Source organism: Pholis gunnellus, assembly GCF_910591455.1.
Source record: "Pholis gunnellus genome assembly, chromosome: 3".
NCBI classification, from domain to species: Eukaryota; Metazoa; Chordata; class Actinopteri; order Perciformes; family Pholidae; genus Pholis; species Pholis gunnellus.
The window spans coordinates 4654485-4681785 of NC_136529.1; the positions used below are offsets into that span (position 1 = coordinate 4654485).

Genomic DNA, 27301 nt, shown 5'->3' on the forward strand with positions numbered 1-27301 from the left:
TTTTTGGAACTCCCAGACAAAAAAACTCAGATCAAAGGCAAATTGGAGTTGTCTCTATGCTCAATCGTTATGTGTGAACTGTTCTGTTTATCAACAGATTATTACTGATATATAAAGCATTAGTAAAGTATTTATTCATCATTAATGAAGCCTTTAGTTACCACCTCTAAACCCTTTATAAAAGGGTACCTCGTAGACAGTGTTTGCCATGATCCAAAATATATTCAGCCGGCTTTATGTACCGTAGGCTAAAAACCTAAAACCTAACATTTGAGTTTGACTCTAAATTTGTCAAATATACAGCATTTAATCCATCGTAGTTTAGTTTCTATGGAGTCACAAAAGTGCCAATACTACATGGTCATTACATTTTAAATATGTTTTATACCAAAATGAAAAGATCCCAGCACAATGCCCACAGTTGACCGACCGAAAACTGTCTTCAGACCAGAGTCTGATTACCAACCAGTTGTAACGGCATAATGGTGCAAACGGCAGCCAAGAAGAAACATACCTTCTTCTATTGGCGGTCCCCAGAATTATGTCCAATCATAGTGTTCTCAGTCACAACCCAGCAGTTATTTCAGGCGACTGATCAATCATAAAAACCTGATTCCGTGTGAGGTGTTTTGTTGCATGCCATTGATGCCTACCGTTTCTTTTCTTTTCTCTCTCTCTTTCATTTTTTTAGTTTTAAGTGTGGTTCTATCGAGCGGTGGGCTTGTATCGCCCCTAAACTTTCAACGTAGCTTTGTTTTCTCTGACTGATGCTTGTTTCATTTTTGAGAGATTTCTGGCCCTATAAGCGTGTCTTTTCATTCCAAGTTGTGTCATCTTACTCCCGGCATGCATTTCACCTCTATTTCCACTGTACAGTACAAAGACATGGCGGTATACTGCTGGGTGTAAATAGCAAATCCATCTGGGGGGAACATGATGTAAGTCGATGAAGAGGCTCTGAAAGGGAGGCGAGGTGTTACGGGTGTGTGGGTAGCAAAAACCAATGAGATAAACATGTAAATAGCCTGTAAATAATGATACTTATTATTACTACTACTGCTCGATGTCTGCAGTTCCATTGAAGGTGCATTCCTGCTCCCCTCTGATATTTACATAATCATCAACTGCTTTCTCTCTGCCTCCGACCGGGACTGAATTATCATAGGGATGTAGAGCCGGCTGTTGCGCGGTTGACGCGGCTTCCGGCTCATTTTCCGGAGACGCTCCTGTTCTCTCGCACTCACGGCCCATTTTTGGGAGGTCGAATGGAAGGGAAGGAGTGCTCCTTATTTTATTACGCATTCTGTTTCTAAGTAGACAAAACCCTATCGATGTAAAACTAGTACTGTGACGATGTTGAGAAACGCAAAATAAAAACGATATATTGTAAAACCTGAGCTGAGTGGCCCTGCTTTGTCAAAGAGTGCAATTTATTGGATTGACTTGAGTGAAGTTGAATGAAGGCTTTTCTACCCACGATTGCACAGGGCTTTATCTACCCAAAGGTGGTTCTACAGTCCTCGGACCATGCATACGTTTTTCTACCTTAAAAAAGCAAAAAGTCCTGAAGTTCTCTCGGACCCCACTCATTACTATCTGAAAGTGGTCCTTGAATCCTAGAACTGCACTTCCTGCATACGTAGGTCTTTCTACCTAAAAAAGGGAAATAGTATTAGAACCATAGAACCACAATTAAAGCATGAGCGATAATTCAATATGATAATGTATCGTCTTTCAATAGAATCACCGTGATGAAATTGTGTATCGCGATGCGCGATAATATCATTTTAATGGATAATAACGAGCACATGCTGACTCAGATGATCTGAGATGATGTAAATTCCGCTCCATGGATGTACCCCAGTGAAGTTCAATGGAAGTATTGTCTTCTATCTGATCACCCTGTACTTGTGTGCATTCGGTGGTCGTGAGTCCAAGTTCCCCAAATATATATATAATATATATGGCTTCATGAGGCTCCAGAATCTTTCCTCAAAAGTCCAGAATCGTTTAGGTTTTTACTAGAATAAACGTTCTTGAACTGGGGAAACCATAAAATGCCATTTATGTGCGCACTAACATTGCCATCTACTACTACTACTATTATTCTAATGCGATTGAGTAAATGTTCTTCTGTTAGCTTAATATTCAATACAGATTATTGACGACTACATTTACTTGGTCTGTAATTAGAGCAGTCCAGATAATTATGACGTGGATTCAAATGTAGCAGATTTGTCAGCCTCGACATTCTTTCTGTGAGCTCTACTCAAGCTTAAAACTAAAAACAGGTGTCGAGATTAGTTATGCCGTTTACGCCAAATTCCTACCCTACCTACTGTATGTTAAAAACAGTAACATCTGACAATACTTTAGGTGAGAGGAGTACATTAGGCTGTTATGGTTTCAGAATACTGAAGATAGTTGGAGAACAATTACATAAAAACAGGATGTAGGCTTGTCTACAGGATTTATTTTTTTCCATAGGCAACTGTCATGTTACATTTTAGGTATTGTATTATCCAAAATAGTGCATATACTGTAGCTGGTGTGAGTGGGGAAAAAAGAAAATCTCCCCAAAAGGAGGCTGTGGGGTGTTTGCGATGTCTGGCTCCGCCCCTGCTCTGGGCTTAAGCTGAGGTAAGCCTGATGACATCATACGTTTTGAAGATATCCCTGCATGTGGTTTGACGAGTGGTTACAGCACACGCCATATAACTGGAAACATCCCGGGTTCCACTCCGGCCTTAGGACCTATGTTATGCTGCATGTAATCCCCCCACTCTCCCCCATTTACACTGTCCTCTGGCAAATAAATGTCAAAATGCCAACAACAAAAAAATCTCTATATATCTGCACATTGTCAGAAACAATACTGAGGACATGACATCTGTGGCAACGTGGTTTATGTTCCACCCCTCTAGCCATCCAACAATACAAAGGCTCTCTTCGGGGACGCCGAGGCATCTGATATAAACCTAAACAAACTGCTGTGGATCCGCTGATGAAAGTCAATACAGCCGAAGGGCCTCGACACCGCTTCTCTTCTCAGTCTTGCACAGTCAACATGCCCAGCTGCCTGGCTGCCTGCCCTGACTGTGGCAGGTGGTCTGAGTGACAGCTCGCCCTGTTCATCAGTCCGGCCCTAGAGGTTGGAGCTATAAATAGATCCCCGGGCTTTTGAGGGGCCACTTCCTCGGTGTCAGCGGGATGACGTCATCATGCGGCCGGGGAGGGGCCCGAGCACAGGGCTGCATTTCCTCTGCCGGCAGAGAATGGTTTGGGGCCACGTACCCCCTTGCGTTGTGTTAGACGGTGATGCGTGCTACGTTGGTAATGGTGACGCTGACAACATTTGATGTTCGTATTATTATTATTTATAGCACCGGTGGGTTTACGGTGGACATTTGAAGTCTGCTCCAGAGCAGGTTCAATGACAATAAGCCCTTGTCACAGCATAGCACGGTAAACACAGGTGTAATTAATAACATTAGTGATGGTCCCATTCCATTTAGTGTGTCACAGCCATTCCAGTGAGCCAGCATGCACAATACCAGGGCCCGAGCCCACCTAAATGGAACAGGGCCATAATTAATGTTATTCATTACACCTGTGTTGATCCTGCTATGACTTATTCTCAACTGTGCATAGGTGTAAGTCACCCTGGGCACGTGCTTATGTGCTGTAGGTTTATAAGTAATATTGTATGTTCCATGTCTTTGCCTCTACTGCATTATAGTTCCTTTGTACATTGCTCCACCAAGTGGTAGCCTCGCGCCATTGTTATACGGTTGTTCTGTGTTTAGGGGCCATCAGAAATATCACCATAACGGGCATACTTGATATGAACAGATCGAGGAAGAGCCACGATCCGCGACATTTAGACAAGACTACTGAGGGTGGTGTGTCACGTCCTCTCTTTTGTTTTAGCATTACCGTTAGAGTTTATTTATTTGAGAATTAAAAGCTAACACTTTGGTTATGTTTCACAGGCTGGTGAAAGTCCTTTTTATACTGCAGCATTATACCATCATATGCTTTTCTGGTAGTTTAGAGACGACGTTAACATTTTTTTATCTAGATCTATTTCTTGGAGATATATTTGAACAATTATCTGAGTAAATAGAACATGAAACAGGAACGTCAACTTTTATCTAGGAGATAAACCTATGAAAATCCTGTCAATAAGGTTGGTGAGAGGGATATGTTTGCATTGTATTGTATTAAACATTTGCTTGAAACATTCTCTCTCGAAATAAATCAAAAGCAGCGTTGATCGGGCCCTCGCGCCAACTGAGGAAGACAGTAGCTGTGCGATGAGAAAATAAGCTAATGGGAAAAATAATTAGAATACATGTAGTGTATTCATGAAAAATTATTAAATTATAAAATAGCTATAATTTTGTGATTCTGTTCTGTTTTGTGATCCTGCCCCTTATGGCCCACCACTGAGGAAACGCCTGGCCTTTGCCGGATCAAAGAGCTGATCGCTCTTAAAACACCACGTTTTGTAGAAATTCCTGTTTTTCTGTGTAATTGCAATATTTGATGATAGATTGTTGGCTATTAGTCTCATGTTGTGCAACAAAGGTTTGATTTAAAAACATATCTTGTGTGATTGATAATAATAAAGATGATTTATATAACATATCAAAACGAGCATCAAAGTGTTTCACAGGCAGACATAAAAAGAACAACGGATAGCATACAATGCAGATACACACAAGTTTCCACATGAACATATATTTACTAACACGCATGAATGAATCCGAACGAGGTCTGTAAACTACAAGAAGCCTACAGATTGGATCTAACAGGAAGTAACTGTTTCTTTAACTTCCTGTTTGAAGGCGGCTGAAAACTGTCCGACTTGACCGCAGTTTCTTTTTCAACGCCCCCTGCTGCTACCGCCTGCTCTCGTCTACTTTCCAGACGAGCTCATCTCGAACGAGCCTAGCGCCTGACCGTAGCTGCGTACGTCATCAACATGAGACAGAAACGGGTGAAAGGTATCCCGGCTGTGTTTTTACGTCATACACCTCTGTGCAACACAAAGCAGAGATCTGTTCCAGAAGCATGATGAATGTGAACAGAATTGTCGTCCTCTCTAAATCCGTTCAAATTGGACAGCGGCTGCTCGCATGTAATACGCGGCATGCAGGGAAAGAAGTGGTACGCCTTCAGCAGCGGAGGTCCATTAGAACGCACTCAAGGAACCTCGCTTATGCCAAGGATCTGTTCCTTGGTCAGGTGAACAAGGTAACGTCTCTGAGTGTTTACTTGTCAAATGACTGTCGTTGTGATTTAGGCGTAGAGTCAGCTAGTGATGGACAGACGAGGCTACGGGTCTGTCTTTCTATTTATCGGTAACGTTGCGTCGAAGACTGTTTTCCCGTCGATTTGTGTGTGACCCCAACTTTACACAACTAACTAACTCTCAGTTTGGTAGCAGTTAGGTAGCGGCGACGAGTCTGCTGGTTTCAATGGTGCTGAGTGACTTATAAGTTGATATCATTCTGGATTACTGCATGACATAACACAACCTCAGTTGCTGCATTTATTTATCATTAGCCTATTTCACAATTTAAAGGTTGAAGGTTAAAGAAAATAGACCAGGGGTATTCTATTCATATTCAACGAGGTCCAGTTAGAAAGAATGTCCTCACGCAAAGGTTCAGAACATCACAGTAATGTGACTTTAGTGCCATCATTATTAAAGTAGCCCAGCAGTTGTATTAACGTCTCTATGTAGCCAACAACTGACTGTCATATCAAATCAAGAAAATTCAATTGAATAACATCTCAATAATATTTATCGTCAGTTTTCAAATTGAACTGGATGAATTATAAATAATAAATGATAAATATGAAATGATTCTCTCGCTTCAAGTAAAAAAGGGCTGGATTTAAAAAAAAGTATTGTTCTTCAAATCTTTATTCAACTATTTCTTCCATACGTTTTGTTTCTACGTCTTATGCTTTTTGAATTATCAAGCATTTTGCAATTTATTCTTGAATTGGATCTCTATGGAGAACATTTTCAAATCCTCTTAAACTTTTTGAACTGTCAAATTTGAACTTTTTTTATGATTTTTTCAGTCCTTTTCTGACTTTATAATGGGTGTGTATTGCACAGCGTGCGTGATGTCATCGTCAGAGTGAAGAGGAGCTTCAGATTCTTGTGAAAATTATATTTCTATTTTGCCACTGATTCCACAATTTTCACTCATGCATCATTTTTTGGTGAAAGTGTAGCTAATCTTCTCCTGGTCTAGACTGAATCCTCTTACTAATGCTGTGACAACTACTACTACTGCTAATGTTACTACTACTTCTACAACAACTTCTGCTGTTGCTACTACTACTACTGCTATTACTGCTACCACCAATATTACTATTACTACCACAACTGCTATTACTGTTACTACCAATACTATTACTTATACTACTACTGCTATTCATGCTACTACTAATACTACTACAGCTATTAGTATGACTACTGCTATTACTGCTACTTCAAATACTGCTATTACTATTACTACTACTACTTCTTCTACTAATACTAGTTATTTCAACTACTACGACCTCTACTACATCTATTACTACGACTACTGATACTACTACTTTTTCTTCTAATGCTAATAATACTTATAGTACAACTACCACTACTACTACTACTACTACTACAACTGCTGCTACTATTACTATAACTACTACTACTACAAATGCTATTACTACTACTACTACTTCTGTTATTACTGCTACCAATACTTCTATTACTACTACTTCTACTAATACTACTGTCATTTCAACTACTACTATGATCACTACTACTACTAATAGTTCTATTACTACTACAACCACTACTAATACTACTTTTACTTCTATTACTTTGACAGTAACATCGTTTAGCTTCAAGCTTTTTCTGCATTGTAATTCAGCTCAGCTTCTTTAGAAAATACAGTTTAGCTTCCAACTCTGCCAGTTATACATTTCAACTAGAAGGGTTAACCTATAAGAGTCTGTTCATTCTTAGTTAAAGGCTCTGGTCTCTTTGACCACTTTTCTCTTTTTGGAGAACGCCATGTGAAATACCTTCTGACTCACGTACTATTCTGACTGTTCGGCCTCTAGTCCTGTCTCTCCTGTGTGTGCGTGTATCTCATTCAAGTCGTGATGCTTATTGGAATACGCATATTTGATTGGCTAAGTAGCAACACATGATGTGACACATGATGTGAACGCATGTAATTTAGGGCTGCAACTAACGATTATTTTAATAATCGATTAATCTGTCGATTATTTGTTCGATTAATCGATGAATCGGATCAAAAAACAAAAAACAAAAAAGCATTAATTTCCAACCCTTTATTCAAAAACATAACTGACAGTGCAAATTCACTGTGCAAAAGATCTTCAGAACGTGCACAAACAGGTTGCTCGAACATCCCTGAGCTGTTAAAGTAATAATTAAAAAAAAAAATGGACTAATGTCAGGAGTGGGGTTCAGCGCCTTTCGGTGAAGGGTAGACACACACTGATCCACTCAGTGTGGCGCGCGTGCAGCCCCGGACATCTAAGGGCATCACAGACCTGTTGTTGCTCAATCTCGTGCGGCTGAACGCCACTTGTCCCTCTAAGAAGCTGGACGCCGACCACACGGGGCCGCGTAACTAGTTAGCATGCCGGAGTCTCGTTCGTTATCGGAATTAACCAGACAAATCGCTCCACCGACTAAGAACGGCCATGCACCACCACCCACAGAATCCAGAAAGAGCATCAATCTGTCAATCCTCTCCGTGTCCGGGCTGGGTGAGGTTTCCCCCGGCCGTCCCTCTTAATCATGGCCCCAGTTCAGAGAAAACCCCAAAAAATGGAACCGGAGTCCTATTCCATTATTCCTAGCTGCGGTATTCAGTCGACCGGGTCTGCTTTGAACACTCTAATTTTTTCAAAGTAAACGCTTCGGACCCCGCTGGACACTCAGTTAAGAGCATCGAGGGGGCGCTGAGAGGCAAACATCTCCGCGACTTATTGAGTGGCGTAATAATCGCGCGACACAATGAATCGATAATGAAATTCTTTGCCAACTCTTTTAATAATCGATTTTTATCGATTTGTTGTTGCAGCCCTAATGTAATTGGTCTGTGTGTTTCCTGGACCGCTGAATAACTGTAAAGGCTATAAAAGCTGCGCCGGTTAAAATAGAAGCGCTCCGTCAACATTTTATAATTCTCAAATATCTATCGGTTGTAGGTCCAGGGTCCAGATACAACGATGTCTGGATCCGGATCCGGACCGCGGTCCGCCTAATAGTGTCCCCTGTCATAGACCTTTTTCCAGGCGGTAACCCCGGGTTAAGTGCCTTAAACTTGCATTCTTTCTAAAGGTCATCAGGGGGCGACTCCTCTGGTTGTATAGAAGTCTATGAGAAAATGACTCTACTTCTCTCTTGATTTATTACCTCAGTAAACATTGTAAACATGAGTTTATGGTCTCAATCTCTAGTTTAAAGTCTTCTTCAATACAGCATGATTCTGCATTGTATCTCATTTGATTTAGAAGCTCCTGAGAAACAGCTCAGGAGCTTACCAGCGAGTCAGATGCACATCTTATTATGATTTAGGTTCATGTAAGCATTTGATCGGACTCAACATCAGCAGTGGAAAGACTGCATGCAGTTGTGGCATTTGGACTCAAATAGAGCACTTATGCACTTTAAGTAGCCTTTTCTATGTGAGGAGCTGGTGATTTAGTTTCTGAAACGGTGCGTTTGTCCCCCAGGCTGAGGTCTTTCCTTACCCAGAGATTGGAAATGAAGAACTGGACGAGCTCAACCAGCTTGTTGCGCCCGTGGAAAAATTCTTCAGCGAGGAAGGTGAGAGATCTGACGAATGTAAATCCAACTGCAAAATGCTAAGAGCAGCATACATATTTTTTTATGCATGAATATTGATGCTAGAATTGACGATGAATGTTTATTGTGATTTTAGTTGACTCGGCTAAAATTGACAGAGAAGCCAAAATCCCTCCAGAGACGTTGAATGGGCTGAAGGAGCTCGGGCTGTTTGGGATCATGATTCCGGAGGAGTATGGTAAGATGACCAGCTCTTTGTGAGTTCTAACTTAACCTAGTTATGACTCAGTGGCTATTGGACCATTAAAACAGGTCGCACCACACAAATAAGTTCTTAGACTAGTTGTTTATAAAAAGGTGTAGCCGTGTAACGGCCAGGTATTAGGCAATCCATCCACTACAGTTTATACCCAACCCTGAGTTCAAATGGCTCCACAACTGGTTGTCTCTCATGCAAGTTAGAAATACAGTAATAGTCCTATCAGCACAAGTTAAAGGAGGTGTCTTTTTTTTTTTTTGTGTCCCAGGGGGTCTCGGATTGTCCAACACCGTGTATGCACGACTGGCAGAGATCACCTCATTAGACGGCTCTATTGCTGTGACACTGGCTGCACATCAAGCCATTGGACTGAAGGTAAAAATGAGATGATGTCACATTGTATATTAAATTCTTCTCTTCACTTGGCTCATCATGAGCGTGTCCGTCATGGGGAGGAACTGGAGGGAAGGTTTTAGCCAGGCGGCAACCTCTGGATATGTCGAGTGAAGCCGATGCGGAAGTTCCTTAAACTTGCATTCTCTCTAATGTCCATCAGGGGGCGACTCCTCTGGTTGTATAGAAGTCTATGAGAAAATGACTCTACTTCTCTCTTGATTTATTACCTCAGTAAACATTGTAAACGTGAGTTTATGGTCTCAATCTCTAGTTTCAAGTCTTCTTCAATACAGCATGATGTTCATTTAGTAAATGATGGTCCATTTAGAGTCAAACAGACCATAAAGCAGAGTATGACAGGTTGCTACCATTACCAGAGCCGTATACGACGTCTCTACGTCACTCCTCCGCATTACAAATATTGTCACTTCCGTTCATTGGATGCACAAAAAAAAATAGGGCCGTATTCCGAGATGGCGACGGCCAACTCGAGGCTTCATAACGGCAGTCCACAAACCAATGAGTGACGCCACGATGACCACGTCCACTTCTTATACAGTCTTTGGTTTTAGCCTGTGATAGCACGGTTGGTATCGAGGTTCTTGCTAACAGCTGTTTGGTGTTTCAGGGGATTCTGATAGCAGGAAATGAAGCCCAGAAGCAGAAGTATCTGCCCAAACTGGCCTCTGGAGAACACATCGCAGCGTTCTGTCTGACTGAGCCTGGGAGGTAACTTCACTGAAACCTCATTTACATTTTGCAGCCCAGTTGCAGATGAAGATCTGTAGAATTAGACGACAGTGGTGACTCCAGAGATCCAAACATTTCCAATAACTCCAGATTGTTGTAAAGTCCAAAAGTGAAAACGTATCGGAAAAAAAGATTGATGTAATCATTCCTGAAATTCACAACATGTTTTTCAGTAACAAAATATTGTGCTTCAATCATATTTGTTGGCGTTTATCCTTTCAAAAGCAACATTTTAACTGCGGTCAGAAAAACGGTTTGCTCTCACGTCATATTCATTGGAGATTTAATCATTTAAAAAAATACTAACCCATCCAATCAATCACTTTATTCAAATGCGTTTTGTTTGTGTATTTAACATTTTTTGTCGGGTGATGTTGTTATTAAATATGGCGACAGACTTTCAACTCCTCAGTCGAAAACCTTGATAGAAGCTTTGAATGTAGATATGATGGTGCAGCCGTAGCTCTGTAATATACAATGAGGGGTTTTGTTCTGCAGGAAAAATGGAGAAGTTAGAGGAGAAGAAAAAGTGGTGGTGTGAGTCAGAAAAATGTCTGAGTCAGATATATTTTACATCAGGACTCTTATATCATGACACTCTGGGAGGAAAAGAGAAACTTTGTTCTCGTCATCATTTTCTCCTGGTTTGTTGGTCAGTTTACTCGTGGTGAGTTAGAGCTGGTCGGCATTTACTGACACAAACATTTCCCCAAATATTTGTAAGGCTGTTTTTTTCTTTTTCTTTCAAGCCCCAACTGAAATTGAACAGTAAATCTCTTTGTTTGCTGCAGAGTAAATATTTGCTCTGTGAGTCGCATTTCCTTTAACTCCTTTTTTGAGAATAAAATCTGAAACCAAAATAGAGAAATTAGTATTTTTTATGTTTTGCTTTCATGATGAGGTCGCCTAGTTTTGCATTATAATTTGTGGGAATGCTGTCAGTTCTTCCACTCAGCCATATGAAAAAAGAGTATATTAAGAAAATAACGAATAGACCACAGTGATGACTATGGGATGACTTAATGTGAATTCAGTTGGACTTAACGTTGTGCATTGTTTGCGTCTGCTAGCCTGCGGTCCGCTGCTACATTTCTTCCACCGATCAGCAGAATCCCCGTGTGCTGGCGTTCACAACACGAGCGAGGCGGTGACCCGACTCGTACTGTAACTACATCGCTTTAACTACCTTTAAGTGGCAGTGCAGCACGGAGCAGTGATGATGCTGGGTTTGCCCGCAGCGTGTTGAATCAAAGTAGAGTCAATGTGGCTTTTGGGACGGTGAAAAAGAAAAAAAAGATCCTTTCATAACAAAGTTTAAACAGAGCGATCTAAACGAATAAGAAATATGAAATACAAATGACTTGTTTGCATAAGTGTTCACCCCCTTTTTAATATGATGCACCTGAATCATCAATGGTCCAGCCGATTGCTTTTTGATTCACATAACTAGAACGGCGGTCACCAGCGTGCGGTGAACAAGTACACCTGCAGACGGGAGAAGAGCGAACACATGTAGAAAAGCCTTCAGTGTCGTTCTTTGCTCTTCTTCCAATGAAGAAGAAACACTCCGGCTCTGATGGAGCTGATGCTGCAGCAGCAGCTACGCTAACCTCCTCAGGAGCCCAAGTCCCGTCACACTTCCCGTGTGATCTTGTGATCTTGCGAGAACTCAGCTGCCTTATTAGGAATTGTTGCCAAAAGGAGCATCTACTGAATACTAGCTTGAAGGGGTGAATACTTTTCCAAACGTGTATTTTATATTCTAGATTTATATTGTGTCGTAGAGATCACATTTTGCTTTGACACTACAGATTCTGTTTCTATTGATCAGTGTAAAAAGAAAAAAAGTCATTTTGAATCTGCTTTGATTGAACGTCGTAAGACAATTAAATATGTAAAGTTCCGAGGGAGTGAACACTTTTTAAAGGCTCAGTAATTAGCCCAGTAATAAGATTTCCAACCAATCAGAAACGAGCAGTTCCCACCGCAAGGGTGACATTGTGACGGTGTCTTTACGTTGGTCGGGTAAGCTGAACTAACGCTCAGTTTGATCCATTTCAGTGGGAGTGACGCCGCCTCCATTCAGACCCGAGCGACCCTGTCGGAAGACGGCAAACATTACCTGATCAACGGCTCCAAGGTGAGAGCAATTCATTTTTGACCCTCTCTCCTTCGTTATCGGTTTTGCCCTGAACTCTGAAGATCCCCTGTCTGTCAACTTGTGTGTCACCAGTTTTGGATTTCAAACGGAGACATGGCAGATGTCATGACCGTGTTCGCCAGGACGGAGGTGGTCGTAGATGGCGTGAAGAAAGATAAGATCTCTGCGTTTATCGTGGAGAGGGCATTCGGGGGCGTCACCAGCGGCAAGCCCGAGGACAAACTGGGCATCCGGGGCTCCAACAGTGAGCCTCTCATGATTCAGATAGGGGGGGGGGGGGGGGGGGGGGGGGGACACATGGGAGGGATCTTTGGTAGAGTTTGTGTCATTTGTAATCAAACTATTTGACTTTTTCAGCTTGCGAAGTGTCCTATGACAACGTCCCAGTGCCAGTGGAGAACGTCATAGGAGAGATAGGAGGTGGTTTCAAGGTAAGCTTCATCCTTTCTCCACGTCTCTGCTGAGGGCGTGGTGCTTTGCTTACCGACCCTTTCGCTGTGTGTTGGACAGGTCGCCATGAACATCCTGAACTCGGGGAGGTTCAGTATGGGCAGTTCTTCTGCTGGAATGATTAAAAAACTGATCGGTAAAAAACTAAAAACACGATGTTAAAGAACTTCCATGTGTTGGTTTTGTAGAGATGATTTCATTTTGACTTTTGTCTTTATTTTATAGAATTGACTGCTGAGTACGCCGCAACCAGAAAGCAGTTCAACAAAAGCCTGGGTGAATTCGGAATGATTCAGGTACGGTCGACTTTTTCCCTCCGTTGTGAATAAGCGACTCCACTCGTCCTGGTCAGAGGTTGAATGAAGTGCGTCTTTGCCCTGTGACTGCAGGAGAAGTTCGCATTGATGTCTGTCAATGCCTTTGTGATGGAGAGCATGGCGTACATGACCGCGGGGATGATGGACAGACCGGGCCTTCCAGACTGTTCTCTGGAGGCTGCCATGGTTAAGGTTAGACGGCTTCTCATCAAATCTTGTTCATGTAAAAAAATTAAATAATAGAATGTCTTATATTGTGTTTTCTGTTCAGGTGTTCAGCTCAGAGGGAGGCTGGATTTGTGTCAGTGAAGCTCTGCAGGTTCTGGGGGGTCTGGGTTACACCAAGAACTACCCCTACGAGCGCTACGTCAGGGACTGTCGCATCCTGCCCATCTTTGAGGTAAAAGGGGACGCCTGACGGGATCTAGAGGATGATTATCATAACCAAATCATTTTTCTTTTGCTTTATTTCTCATGCAGATTACCATCTGATTGACGTGTGTATGTATTACATGAATATAATGGAATGAAATGGTCAGCTTCCCTATTTACTGCATTTTATTGACTGTTTCAAAATACAGTACAGCTGTTTGTAAATAGAGTACAGCTGTTTGTAGATATAGTACAGCTGTTTGTAAATAGAGTACAGCTGTTTGTAAATAGAGTACAGCTGTTTGTAGATATAGTACAGCTGTTTGTAAATAGAGTACAGCTGTTTGTAGATATAGTACAGCTGTTTGTAGATATAGTACAGCTGTTTGTAGATATAGTACAGCTGTTTGTAGATATAGTACAGCTGTTTGTAGATAGAGTACAGCTGTTTGTAAATAGAGTACAGCTGTTTGTAGATATAGTACAGCTGTTTGTAAATATATTACAGCTGTTTGTAGATATAGTACAGCTGTTTGTAGATATAGTACAGCTGTTTGTAGATATAGTACAGCTGTTTGTAAATAGAGTACAGCTGTTTGTAGATATAGTACAGCTGTTTGTAGATATAGTACAGCTGTTTGTAGATATAGTACAGCTGTTTGTAGATAGAGTACAGCTGTTTGTAAATAGAGTACAGCTGTTTGTAGATATAGTACAGCTGTTTGTAAATATATTACAGCTGTTTGTAGATATAGTACAGCTGTTTGTAGATATAGTACAGCTGTTTGTAAATAGAGTACAGCTGTTTGTAAATAGAGTACAGCTGTTTGTAAATAGAGTACAGCTGTTTGTAGATATAGTACAGCTGTTTGTAAATAGAGTACAGCTGTTTGTAGATATAGTACAGCTGTTTGTAAATAGAGTACAGCTGTTTGTAGATATAGTACAGCTGTTTGTAGATAGAGTACAGCTGTTTGTAAATATAGTACAGCTGTTTGTAGATATAGTACAGCTGTTTGTAGATATAGTACAGCTGTTTGTAGATATAGTACAGCTGTTTGTAAATAGAGTACAGCTGTTTGTAGATATATTACAGCTGTTTGTAAATAGAGTACAGCTGTTTGTAAATATAGTACAGCTGTTTGTAAATAGAGTACAGCTGTTTGTAAATAGAGTACAGCTGTTTGTAGATATAGTACAGCTGTTTGTAGATATAGTACAGCTGTTTGTAAATAGAGTACAGCTGTTTGTAGATACAGTACAGCTGTTTTATGGGTGACTTCAACCACAAGTGCTCTTCCCTGTGCTTACTGTATTCATGATTGTAACGTGCACCAGCCTCAAGTAGCCAGCCGGAAGCAGACCAGTCACCGCAAGGTTGTTATCCTCTTTTAGTTATCACAGTTACAGTGATCAAACGTGTGTGTGTGTGTGTGTATATATATATATATATATATATAAAGGTTTTTTTTAATATATCTAAAATACAGAATCATTCCTATTCAAATGCAGTTGTAGTGTTCGAGTAGTCCACTGAAAGTGGTCATTTTGGGTCTTTTCATCCATGCTAACATATGTGAATACATGTTAAAACTACGGTAATGCTATGTTTTTTTTTTTACCTTACTCCATTATACTTTGCCTCGTGGTGACCCGTCTGCTTCCAGCTGGCTACCTGAGGCTGGTGCTGCAGGATCATGACAGGAAATAGAAAGTCCTTTTCTCTCAATGAAAAACATAGTCACCTCTATGCTTCTGACAAACTGTCAGGTACGCCAAGCATCCCATCACACCCATCACCAGCACCCATCACAAAGGCACCACCTGCAGCAGTGAAACCCAAGCAAGGAGAATGAGTCATGGCTGCTGGTGATGGAGACAGTTAACCAATGTGCCTACGGGGAAACACTAGTGGTTAAAGCCGCCCTCGAAACAGGTGAAGCAGGGTTTGAAAAAATGTAATTTAGATGGTAATCTGCATGAGAAATAAAAACAAAAACCTGGACAGATGTTATCACTATTAGAGGTTTCTTCATCTTCTTCTTTCATTAAAATGGGCATTAGTTCCAACTTCGAACATCAAAGGTCATGTTCTCTGTCCTATTTCTGTCACTTCTTTGGCATAAAGAGGGGAATGAAACCTGTTTTATGTGGGTGACACTCTACTGCAGTTGGTTTAAGAGGATCATTTGTGTAAGTGGCCACCAGGTGGCACATTTGACTTTGAAATCCGAGGTCTTGCATGGACTACTTTTTAGTTAAGGACTAAGGAGTCTTTCTGTAGTTTGATGGACCATGAGGTGTCATGAGGTGTGACTCAATCATACACGGTCAACAACAACAGATTTTTATTTGAGTTAATAGTGTGCAATTTGTAAGATTCTGTTGCTGTTTTCAGGGTACCAATGAAATCCTGAGGATGTACATCGCTCTCACTGGAATGCAGTACGCTGGCAAGGTCCTCACAGGGAAGATAAAGTAAGGTTATGGAGGTTATTCAATGCATTCATTGATATCGTGACATTGGAAGAGATGTAAATCGTGATTGTGGTTAGTGTATTATTTTTTTTTCCTTCTAGTTTTTCTTTTGTCTTGGACACTTCAGGGCATCCCTCCAAAACAACATAAACATCATATACACGTTTCATTCATATTCTGGAGCTGTCTTCGCGTTGCAACATTAGCATGTATTTGGAGATGTGTTTCCGTGTGCTATATTTAATCTGTTTTTTTTGGTCTCCTCCACCAACACGTGAGGAAAACAATCTCTCTCTCTCTAGCTGCCAAATGCTCCTCTGTCATCACCAGCTAGTCGCTAATTGTTTCTGCTGTTTGGCGCTAAGCGAGTAGTTTATATGGAGTTTTTCTCCATTGATATTATAGAAATATGAATAAATGATACGCTTCTCTGGTCTTAAATGGCTGAAATCTGTGTGGCCGTGATTGCGTTATGGGTTTTCTTTACTAAAACACCGTCTCGTCTTTCCTCCGCTCTGCCTGCAGGGAGATGAAGAAAGGAAACATCGGCATGGCTCTGGGCATGGTAGGCAAGAAACTGAGGAGCTCATTGGGAAGTACAGCGGACCTCGGCCTGACGGGGAAAGACGGAGTGGTGCATCCCAGCCTGGCAGTAAGACTTTTTATTTCAACTTGGAGGGTTACGGTTTCTGTAAATCTATGTATGCGTTGGTTGACGCTCTGGAGTTTTTCCGTTTACAGGAAAGCTCAAAGAAGTTTGAACAGAATGTCGGCCTTTTCGGATCGACCGTGGAGAGCCTGCTGTACAGATATGGAAAGGTGACGTTTTGTTCTTTTACATTCTGGAAAGTAGCTGTGGGATGTTCCTGCTGATTCCTGTTCTTCTTGAATGTGCGAGTTGTTTCTTATTGGCAGCAGATATCTGTTTGTGTCTCTGAGGTGTTCAGACAGCTGCTCTCTTTCTTCCTTCACTGTGCTTTTGTGATCGCGGCTTCCCCACAGACGCTATAAACCTGTTGGAAACAGATCGGCTTTTCCAGATCCCTACTTCCTGTATCGTTCCCCTCAGAGGGCTTTCATCACACTGCAGCCTCCAGCTGCTGAGGGAGAAGACCTAGAATATTTAAGTTGAGGATTTTGTGGGGCTCTATTAGCAGAAATGAAATATGATATTTAAAACCGTTTTTATTACTGTATAATCACGTCGTGTAGCTTCTGTTGGCTTAGAATGAGCCCTTCATATCTACTTGGGGGGGCGGGTCCTCTTCACGGAGTCCGCCATGTTGCTACGGCAGCCCAGAACAGACAACCCAAACACTCTAGAGAGGCTTTCGGGTATTTTTTTACGTTACCTGAAGGCCACCGTAGTTCTCCACAGCTTGGAAAGGGAGGAGTGAGCGGAGGGATATTCAGTTGGTTACAATCTACAACCTCAGCACTAGATGGCTCTAAAGCCTACACAGGAAGTACTCCAGCATGGCTTTAGGACCAGAGGAGGCCATTTCTCTCTTGTTTGATGGCAGCAAAAGTAAAGTCGCTTCTCCACTCATTTAGAAGAAGAAAAAAAATAAATAAAGGGAGAGAGATCCCGCAGGCGAGCTGAGAGGCCGAGTGGTAGAAGAGACCTCCACCAGCCCTCCTCAGTCGCCGGGTCTTTAGATCGCTATGGAAACGCAGAAAACCTTGGGCTGAAGTTCCTTTTAAAAGATAGTCCTGGGACTTATTATTTGGTGTTACTGATAGGAGAGAAGACCCAAGCTATAATAAAGTGAAATGTTCCTTTAATTACTAGTGTTTAGTGTGTAAGATGTGGGTCACACCCAGTCTACTTCACTTACTACATTTAGACATCTTCCCACGGAGAGGTCACAAAGGGTTAAACCTGCCGAGAGAAGAGCCCCGCTGTCACACTAGCCCAGGTGGGACCCTGGTGTCTGTATGGACTCACACAGGAAGTGATTCATCTATAACCTAAGGGCTAAATCCAAACCGAGAGCACCTTTCATTTCCAGTCAAAGGTCTCCCTCTGTTACGTTTTTGGGAAGAAGTCCTCTTGAAGAAGTGTTCCACAAAAATGTCCCAAAAGATCCAGAGCTGCCACTACTGGGAGTAATACCAGAAGGTATTGATGCGATGACAAATATTGCTTAAAGCAGCAATTAAATGCATCGCAGTGAAGTTGCTGAAACCTCGCCCCCAAAACATGCAACATCTGGACCCAGAAGTTATGAGGAAACTTACCAGACAGAGGAAATGGCATGCTCCAGAAACGGATATAAATAAAACAGATATAAATGTTAACAGTGAAGTGACTCTAAATCCTGCTACATATTCTGAATCAAACACTTTGTCATCTCATCTCGTATACTCGCAGCATTCACAAACACTGTGTTACAGAGACACGCTTTAATAGAAGCGACTTTAATCATCTCTGAGGTTGGGAATGATTGATGATTAAAGTGTCCTGTTGTTGTATTTTCAGACCATCGTGGATGAACAGCTCATCCTGAAGAGAGTAGCAGATGTGCTGATCAACCTCTACGCCATGACAGCTGTGTTGTCCAGAACCAGCCGATCCATCAGCATCGGGCTCAGGAATCACGACCACGAGGTGTGTACAGTACACACACATACTAACGTGTGCCCACATTTATTTGGCCAAGCAGAATTAGGACGAAAACACAATCTGCCTGAAATCCTGCATTAACCATTTAAATACCCGACTACAACACATGTACGGAGGAAGAGCGTCCGTGGTGTTAACTTCAAAGGCCGTATAGGCCGACCCACACACCTGGAATTAATACTCAGGTTGAGTGGATTTCTCTGTCTTTCGCAGTGAAAGCCGTTTTCTATTTGGCTCAACAGATTGGTAAGCATCGGTTTCTCTATAGTGACACCATCTATCACTGATAGTAGTAGAAGAGCCTCACTGAACCCACACAGCACCGAGTGGTTGTAGAGCAGCAGCTCCATCCTCCGTGTGTCCAGGCACAGAAGAGAGTGTACACAACGGACTTGTTTTGTGAACACGCAATCATTAGTTGTAAAAAACGGAAGAAAATAGACTTTACGTGTAAAATGTACGCAGTCCTGCAGCCTGTATAGACAGCCGGACCGGTTAGAGGTACAGTGTGCAGCATCTATTGGCAGGTTTACAATATCATCACACACACACACACACACACACACACACACACACACACACACACAAACACACAAACACATATATGATTATGAAAAACTTGAGTTGTGCTTCATGAAAGGAACCTTTTTTTCCAGAAGGCAGAATATTTTGTTTAAGATCGAGCAGTGAAGAAACCTTTAGTTTTGTAATTTAATGAAAGTTTGTTTTATAAACCCAGGAGAGTTGAGCACGTTATGTCCATCACACGAAAATAAAGATCTCTCTCTCTCTCTCTATCTATCTATCTATCTATCTATCTATCTATCTATAGATAGATAGATAGATATCTTCTATCTATATCTTCTAGATAGAAGATAGAGCTTCTGAGGCTAATCTTTATTTTATTTGAAGTTTTTAATTTCAGTCATTGATTTGATTATTTTTAGTATATGTATATATATATATACGTGTGTGTGTGTTTCATTGTGTAGCTAAATAAGACTACAATCTGCTTTTCATGGTGCAACCCTGTTGTACAATGACGGTAAAATAACCTCGTATACTACCCACATTGTAATGATCTAAAGTTGAAAATCTACAAAGTTTCTGTTTAATAAAAACACACGTTGTTCCCTAATTAGCTCAGGCTGTTTTCAGTGCAGCATGTCGTCTTCTGAACGCAATTAAAGCAGCATGTCAACATTCTGTCACCTCTGATTTTGTGCTCTTTTGTTGCCAAGCCGTTTAATTGTGTCCATTATGTGCAAGTGCTTTGACTTGTTTACTTAGATGTAGTACAGCTATAATTTTTACTTGACTCTTTTGTCGAGGTGTAACTACAGTATGTGCTGCTCCACCTTCAAGGGGAAAACAGCGCAAAGCAGAGCACACCAGCGCTCAATGGAGACATTAGAGAAGCCTCCTGTGTTTCAGATGGGCAGCCGTGTTCCTCTCCGCTGTAGCTGCAGGCATAACACGCAGCGGCCCCACCTTTTGTGTTTTATGTAAAACACACACAGAGACTTTAGAGATCCTGTCTAACTGAATTCCATTCCAAAAATAGTCGTTTGTGTCTTTTTTCCTTTCTTTTTTTGTTTCGCCTGAGGATCACTGAGTAATTCAAACCAAGTTCTGAATTATTTCAAAAGCAAATGTGGCTTCAATCATCCAGCGTAGTTCCACATGATAAAAGCTTGGTTCATGTTTGGTTTTGGGCCTGTTCATTTTGTGTAAAAAAAAAAAAACTGCTAATCTGACATATTTGTGTAAATTGAAAGCTATGGGTTATTGATGAAAATTGAAGCTGCGAACCTTTGCAACAGTCTCCCTTCACATTTGATTAGTTCCTGACATTTAGCTCTTTCAACTGCCTCTTCATCATATTCATGAGTGTGTATGTATGTGTGTGTTCCAGTTGGATTCATGTCTGCCGTTTTCTTTTTTGCACGTTTATTTTTCTAGGTGCTGCTCGCAAACACATTCTGCAGCGACGCTTTCTTCAAGAACAATTACTGGATGACTCAGTTGCAGAAACGTAAGTACAACACAAAATGGTAATTGAGAACAGCCCCTTGCCTCGTCTTTTTTTTTTTTTTTTTACTGCATCTCAGTACAAAAGACTTGCATGTGTTGCGGAATTTCCCCCAACAACAGCCCACATACCAACACTCGAAACCCCTCGCTGCTTCTCATTTTCACACGGAGCGTGTTTTGTATGTGATCCAGATTTATCATGATCCACACAGATTAAAAAAAAAGTTGTTTCGTATTCAACGAGCGAAAGCCGCCGTGTGATTCCCACGTCCATTTTTCAGACTCTCCCGAGAACAACGACGCCAACATCAAGAAGATCGCCAGAGAGGTCCTGGAGAACCGAGCCTACGTCTGCTCTCACCCCCTCGAGCGGACATACTGAGCCGTCCCGTGTGACCGGAATGCTGTGGCTCCTCTCTTCTGATTGGACGATGTGGACCGGTCCAATTCACTGCTCCAGTGATTGTGATTCTATTAGTTCTCACTTTGGTTGACATTATTCGTACACCCAATGAATAAATTAAGAGATTTATGTTAGTAGATACTATATTTTATTAACTTTGCTTCAAAGGTAACACTTTTGGAGACATGGCGTTACGAGCTTCGTTCAAAGGGCTTATTAAGTTTAATGCTAAAATAAAATACTTGCACAAGATACGAGTTTGAATGGTTATTGGCCTACTTGGTCGACACTTTAGTTTTTGTGAGGTGCATACTTCTGAAAAGTGAAGACGCTCTTCTCGCGGTTCGTCAGAGGCAGGCCGGTCCACTTCTACTGGAGGGAGCGCTGCTTCCAGAATCCACTGTGAGAAGCAGACAGAACATAGCACATGAACACAAAACCCTCTATAGTCTACTGGAAAACTCCTATATGAAGCCCAGCAATGTTGTGTCCCATAAACTTTTATGATTAAAATAGAATCTATAGGTTTAGCAGATGAGCTTAGTGTTGGTTGCTAAGAGTTGCATGTTGGGCAATTGGAGTTATTAGCATAATGAGCTAATGAATTGCTTAAGTCAATGTTTGGGATGTCCATAACTTCATCTATTAGCACGGTGCAGTAGTGCAACCTTTCCTCATAATTGGCATGAATTATGTAAACATTGGGTCAAAATCACTGATAAGACATATAGATCCACGTCAATTTATAAAGCATTCAATGTTTTGTTTTTATTCCTCATTATGCTATTTATCCCCAACCACACAGGTTTCATTACATTTAGTAAAAAAAATTTTTTTATGACAAACAATGTGTGCCCCCCCCCCCCCTCCCCCATCCATCTCCCACCAACGTCACCTGCTACCCTCCACTTAAAGCCCCCACGCTGCCCCACGCTGCCCCACCAATACCCACGGTGAAGGAGGGGGAAAAAAGAGCTCAGGATAAAGGTATGTAACTGTTGTAAGTCTGTAGCTATGCTAGTTAGCTTAATTGCTACTTGGCTAGTGTAAGCTAGCTGTTACGTTAATCATGACGACAAGCTTGAGTTTCTTACTATTTGCTTCTATAGGGTTAGCCAACAGGAATAGCTTAGGTAGGATTGCAGTTTCTTTTGTTTTTTTATTAAAATTTGAACTCAAACTGACCGAGGGATATGTCTGGCGATGGCTGCGTTTTTGCCGGGGCCACGCTCTTCTTTTTCTCTGCGTTGTTGTTGTTACCCAAGTTCATCCCAGACACCACTGTTTGCTCTCTAACTGGATTTATTACTGACAACTGCAACCAGAAGCACAGAAGAACTGTGAACAAACACTGAACTGAGGCAAGACGTTAAAGCCGCTAGAAATATTTATTACAACAATGTTTACATGCACCAAATATTACTGTTTTGCCAATATTCCCTAATAAGCGGTTTACATGGCTTATGAAAATTAATATTCCCGTTGATATGCAGCCGTGCATATTCTGATTAAAGTAAAACGACCCTATGCCACATCCTCATCACCAGGGCCAGAGAATCCCACATTGACTGCATAGTTTATCGCGTCAAAATATGGAGAAGTGGAAAGACAGGAGCCGCTTGTGCCTGTACCTGTTGATATTTAAGTACTTCATCATGTTAAAAGTAGGTGTGTTTCTCCATGCATCTCTACTCCAGCTTTACAAACTATTGGTTGGTTTGCATACAGAGCTGGTTTTAAACAGGACAGGCGCCACGTGTCACGGAGTGCCAACAAATCCCCTATTGAAACGCCCATTCTGAATGCGCTGTATAGATGGACAAAGAATGCTCTTAAAATCCGAATAATATCGGCATATCCCACATGTCTTAATTGGAAAATGCTCCATTTAGAATAAGGCCCTAATTCTGAATATCTAAAAGGAATACGATGTTTACATGAACCATACCACATTCAGAATATTGTCACATTCGGAATAATGGTGGAATATGAGTGTGCATGTAAACGTAGTCAATGGGACAAATGGGTCGCTTGAAATGACAAAAGCTACAGAGAAGTATCTCCTCAGTCTGCAGCTCCTCTTAGCTTTATAGAGATTTATTGTGTATCTGATTGCAATTATCCGTGCGGCAAAGTGTAAACGTTGCCTTCGTTTAAGTCCTCGTGACCAATAAGGTGCAGAGGAATTCCTTAAAACTTCAGGCAAGGATAGAAACCGTGTTTGCGACTTAAAATGCCTTGATCACTGGAAAGCCTGCATTATCGCTAATGGCCAGCAGGGGGCGACTCCTCTGGTTGTATAGAAGTCTATGAGAAAATGACTCTACTTCTCTCTTGATTTATTACCTCAGTAAACATGAGTTTATGGTCTCAATCTCTAGTTTCAAGTCTTCTTCAATACAGCATGATGTTCATTTAGTAAATGATGGTCCATTTAGAGTCAAATAGACCATAAAGCAGAGTATGCTTTAGGGCGGGGCTACAGTGATTGACAGGTCGCTGCCTCTACGTATACGGCGTCTCTACATCACTCCTCCGCAGTTCAAATATGGTCACTTTTGCTCACTGGTTGCAAAAAAACAAGATGGCGACGGCCAAAATGCCAAACTCAAGACAGTCCACAAACCAATGTGTGATGTCACAACGACTATGTCCACTTCTTCTACACAGTCTACGGTCTGTATGCTAATCATCGGAGCGGGTCTTGGGCAATGTTGAATTAAAATTTCTACAAGTCATTCCACTTTAAGAGCACCATACCTTCAGCATCATGCCTGATTTCCTCACTGAATAATTATTGGGCTCATCTTTCTGTATCTCCTGAATTCTCTCAGAGTTTCCTCCCATGTGACACTTGAACTGTGGGAGGGGAGCGTTGCCTGGCAGGTTGGCGCCACCGCCAGGAGGCAGCTTCTTCAGCCAGCAACAGCACGGCTGCTCCTGCTACAGGTCTCCTGAGGAGCAGCACACCCACTTAACTCTGTGGATTAAAAACTCTCTAGATTTTATGCTTTTATCGTCACATAACTGATAAAACTATTGATTTTACTTCACTGGATGGTTGGACAAACACCAGGACAGACGAAAGCAGATCATTTTTGTTCACTGCTGATATCGCTGAGGTTCCTCCCTGACCAAATCTATCCTCCAGTGTGGTGTGGGAGTGTGTTACTCAGCAGTAAAAAAACTGATACTGGCTCAAACAGCCGCCATCTGGAGCCTCGATCAAAACATATCAATATTGGCCCTCAATACTGAGAAAAAGCTTACAGCCCAGACAGTTAAAGGAAAAAATCCACTCTTGGATACTGTGACTGTTGAACTTAGTGCATTGTGTCCAAAGCAGAGTTATTATCGTAAACTAAAACTGACACTAAAACAAAAATAAGCAGTAATATAGTTAGTGAACTAAGACCAAAAAACGATATCCTTAAATAAAACTAAAATAAAACTGAAATGGTATTACCTGGTTAAAAAACCCACTAAAAATGAACGTGAATTAAATTCAGTCATCATTTTCGCTTACATTTTTCACTACCAAAAAAAGGGACACTGAATATCGGTCAGATCTCGAGACTTTGAACCACAAGAAATTGAACGGACTGTACATTCCAGGAGATGGCGCTATGCTGCAATCGCTTCACATAGAACAAACACTAAAGTAGCTTGGAGATTAAACATAAAATATTATGGCCGTTCCCATTCAGTTCTCCAACCAGGTATTTTGAGTGTATGTATATATATATATATATATATATATATATATATATATATACTGTGGCATCACAAGGGGCCAGGTGGCAGATGGGTCATCACCAAATGGCTGCCGAGGCACAAACTACAGCTCCCAGAAGCTAGGCTTCACCACTCACCCAGTTGTGGCTGTTTATGTCAACTGATTAAGACAGGACAGGAGAGCTGCAGGAGGAGAGGAGACGGAAGAGAGCACACGGCTAGAAGGAGCACCGACCTCCTAACCTGGAGAACGGCGTAAGGAAAAGTACCGAGCCAGACTGAGGAGGATTGAAAGGAAGAAGACCTGGTAGCTGGTGAAACCGAGGACACACTAAGTTGAGTTTTTTTTAATGCTGTTCTGTTGAACGAAACTTTATCTCCTCTTGGACGCTTTTTGTTTGTTTTGGAGTTTTTGAGTTTGATAAAGAGAATTACCTGAATTGCCAGTAACAGAAGAATAAAATGTGACCTTTTTCTGGGAACCTTTGATTTTTTGCCTGTTTTTGTTAATTCCCTTGCACCACCCCACCCTAGCCTGCCCTAATGACTTCTCACGATGTTACAATATATATATATATATATATATATATATCTTGCGTGGCTAAATCAGAACTGTTGCAAGTTGTCCAAAGACAAATTTAAAGTCGGGCCTAAATGGTAATCGTTTGCCTAAAAGACGGTGGTTCACTGTAATACATGATCCCACCTGATATACCTAGAAAGGGCCTTTCTTGTTTGCCACCGTAGTTCAGTTCAATCTGCAACCTTGCCGGTAGATGCCGCTAAAACCTACACACTGGCCCTTTAAGTGTAATTCCTGGATACTTTCGGCTTTTTTATAGACCCATGTTAAAAAACACAACAGCAGCCATGCCCCACAGCCTGATATATTTTGAAATAATAGCCTGAAAAGTCCTTGTGGCGACGGCTCCAGGGCCCTTGAAAGTGTAGGCTTCAATATGTTGCCGTGCAGGATGTTCTCTCTCCATGGCTGCAAGAGAACAGCAAGGTTAATGTTCTATCATATTATGCTAATAGAAAATAGAGAAAGAAGAAGAAGAGTAAGTCATAAAAACTTTAACCCCCCCCCCCCCCCGTGCTAAGATATCACGCACACACACGCACCTTCCTCAGCTCCTCCACATGAGCCTCAGCTAGGTGTCAAGGGTGCACTTTGGAGTCGTCGCTGCTCATGCTGGTTAACCAAACTGCAGGGGCAGCGGTGGAGTTGGAGCCATTGTTTGAACTCGCGTGTCCTTGCTCCACTGTAGCACGGTGATACTGCTGACTGTAGGGGAACCTCCACCCTGGCTCCTGGAGTGATCACCAGAGGAAGCACAATACAGTTAAGTTAATCTTTTCGCCGGGCACTTCCTGAAAAGTGTCCCTCGAACATTGCGTATTCTTGCCCAGGTGATAGCAGTTGGCTTATTTGGATTTTAAGATGCACCTTATGCAGTATGTACCTATAACACACTGCTGTACTTTACATTTGATACAGTGCTCAAACCTGGACCGTCATTCTGCGGAGCTGCTCCCTGGCATGCTCTCTTGAGTTGAAGTTCTGGATGCTGTAGTTGTGTACCGACCCGGCTGCAGACTGTTCCATCCCAAACACAGCAGCCTTTGGCTTCTGAACCCGCTCACTTTCCTCTTGCACCTTTTTAACATTGTCCTGGGAAATGATGTAACACATGAGTGGCTCTGTTAAATAAGTTATATTCTAATTGGAATGATTTAGGCCCACAGACCTGATTGTGCGGCTGGATGGTGTGTTTCCATTTAACGTGCTCCCTGTTGTGCGTGTTGAGCGCGGGCGCGTGTCTCTTCATGCGGACAGGCAGAGTGGGCGTGTCCACCTCGGCTCTTTGCGCCACATGTGTGCCGTAGATCTTGCTCATGCCGAGGATCATGTCAGCTGAGGGGAAGAGGTTGCGCTGCACCACGTCTTTGAGTTGCCTCGCTTGACGAAGCCGATTCAACCTACATTAGGCAAAAATACAAGCCTCTCTTTTAGAATTTAAAAGGGGACACATCATGAAAAACTCATTTTCAGTGAGTCAGAGTATCTCCACTCACGACTTGAGAAGTACATTTTCAAAAATACGCAACAATAGACTTTTGTCTTAAAGAGACAGGCGCAAAAAAACGATGCGTTTCAGACGCAGAGGGTGATTCCTTGTATATTGAGACGGACAGTATGAGAAGAATACTGTGATTTTGTTTTTTAAACATTTAAGCATGGAAACATATTCTGGTAGAAACCCTGAAATAGTATGAACATGAAAATGAGCATGATGTGTCCCCTTTAACAGATAGTTACCGTGGTGAAGTCTATTATGGCATTTATTGCACATTTTATCCAAAGATATGCATGACCTTTATGTACATAGTCAAAGTGTTTTTCCACATTGTAGCTGATCTTTACTTATTAAAAATCATTATTACTTTATTGACATGATT

General features: G+C 41.7%; 1 protein-coding gene across 1 annotated transcript; it reads left to right on the top strand.

Annotated features, from left to right (window-relative positions):
- The first annotated feature begins 5034 nt into the window (after positions 1-5034).
- On the top strand, positions 5035-21355 carry acad9 (acyl-CoA dehydrogenase family, member 9). Its single transcript, XM_079157013.1, has 18 exons — positions 5035-5259; positions 8785-8878; positions 8994-9095; positions 9385-9491; positions 10141-10241; positions 12324-12402; positions 12496-12667; positions 12781-12854; positions 12934-13009; positions 13099-13169; positions 13263-13382; positions 13462-13590; positions 15961-16040; positions 16566-16692; positions 16782-16859; positions 18523-18651; positions 20629-20701; positions 20982-21355. The coding sequence occupies exons 1-18, from the start codon at positions 5077-5079 to the stop codon at positions 21080-21082; spliced, it is 1896 nt and encodes a 631-aa protein (XP_079013139.1). The 5' UTR covers positions 5035-5076; the 3' UTR covers positions 21083-21355.
- The last annotated feature ends 5946 nt before the right edge of the window (positions 21356-27301 follow it).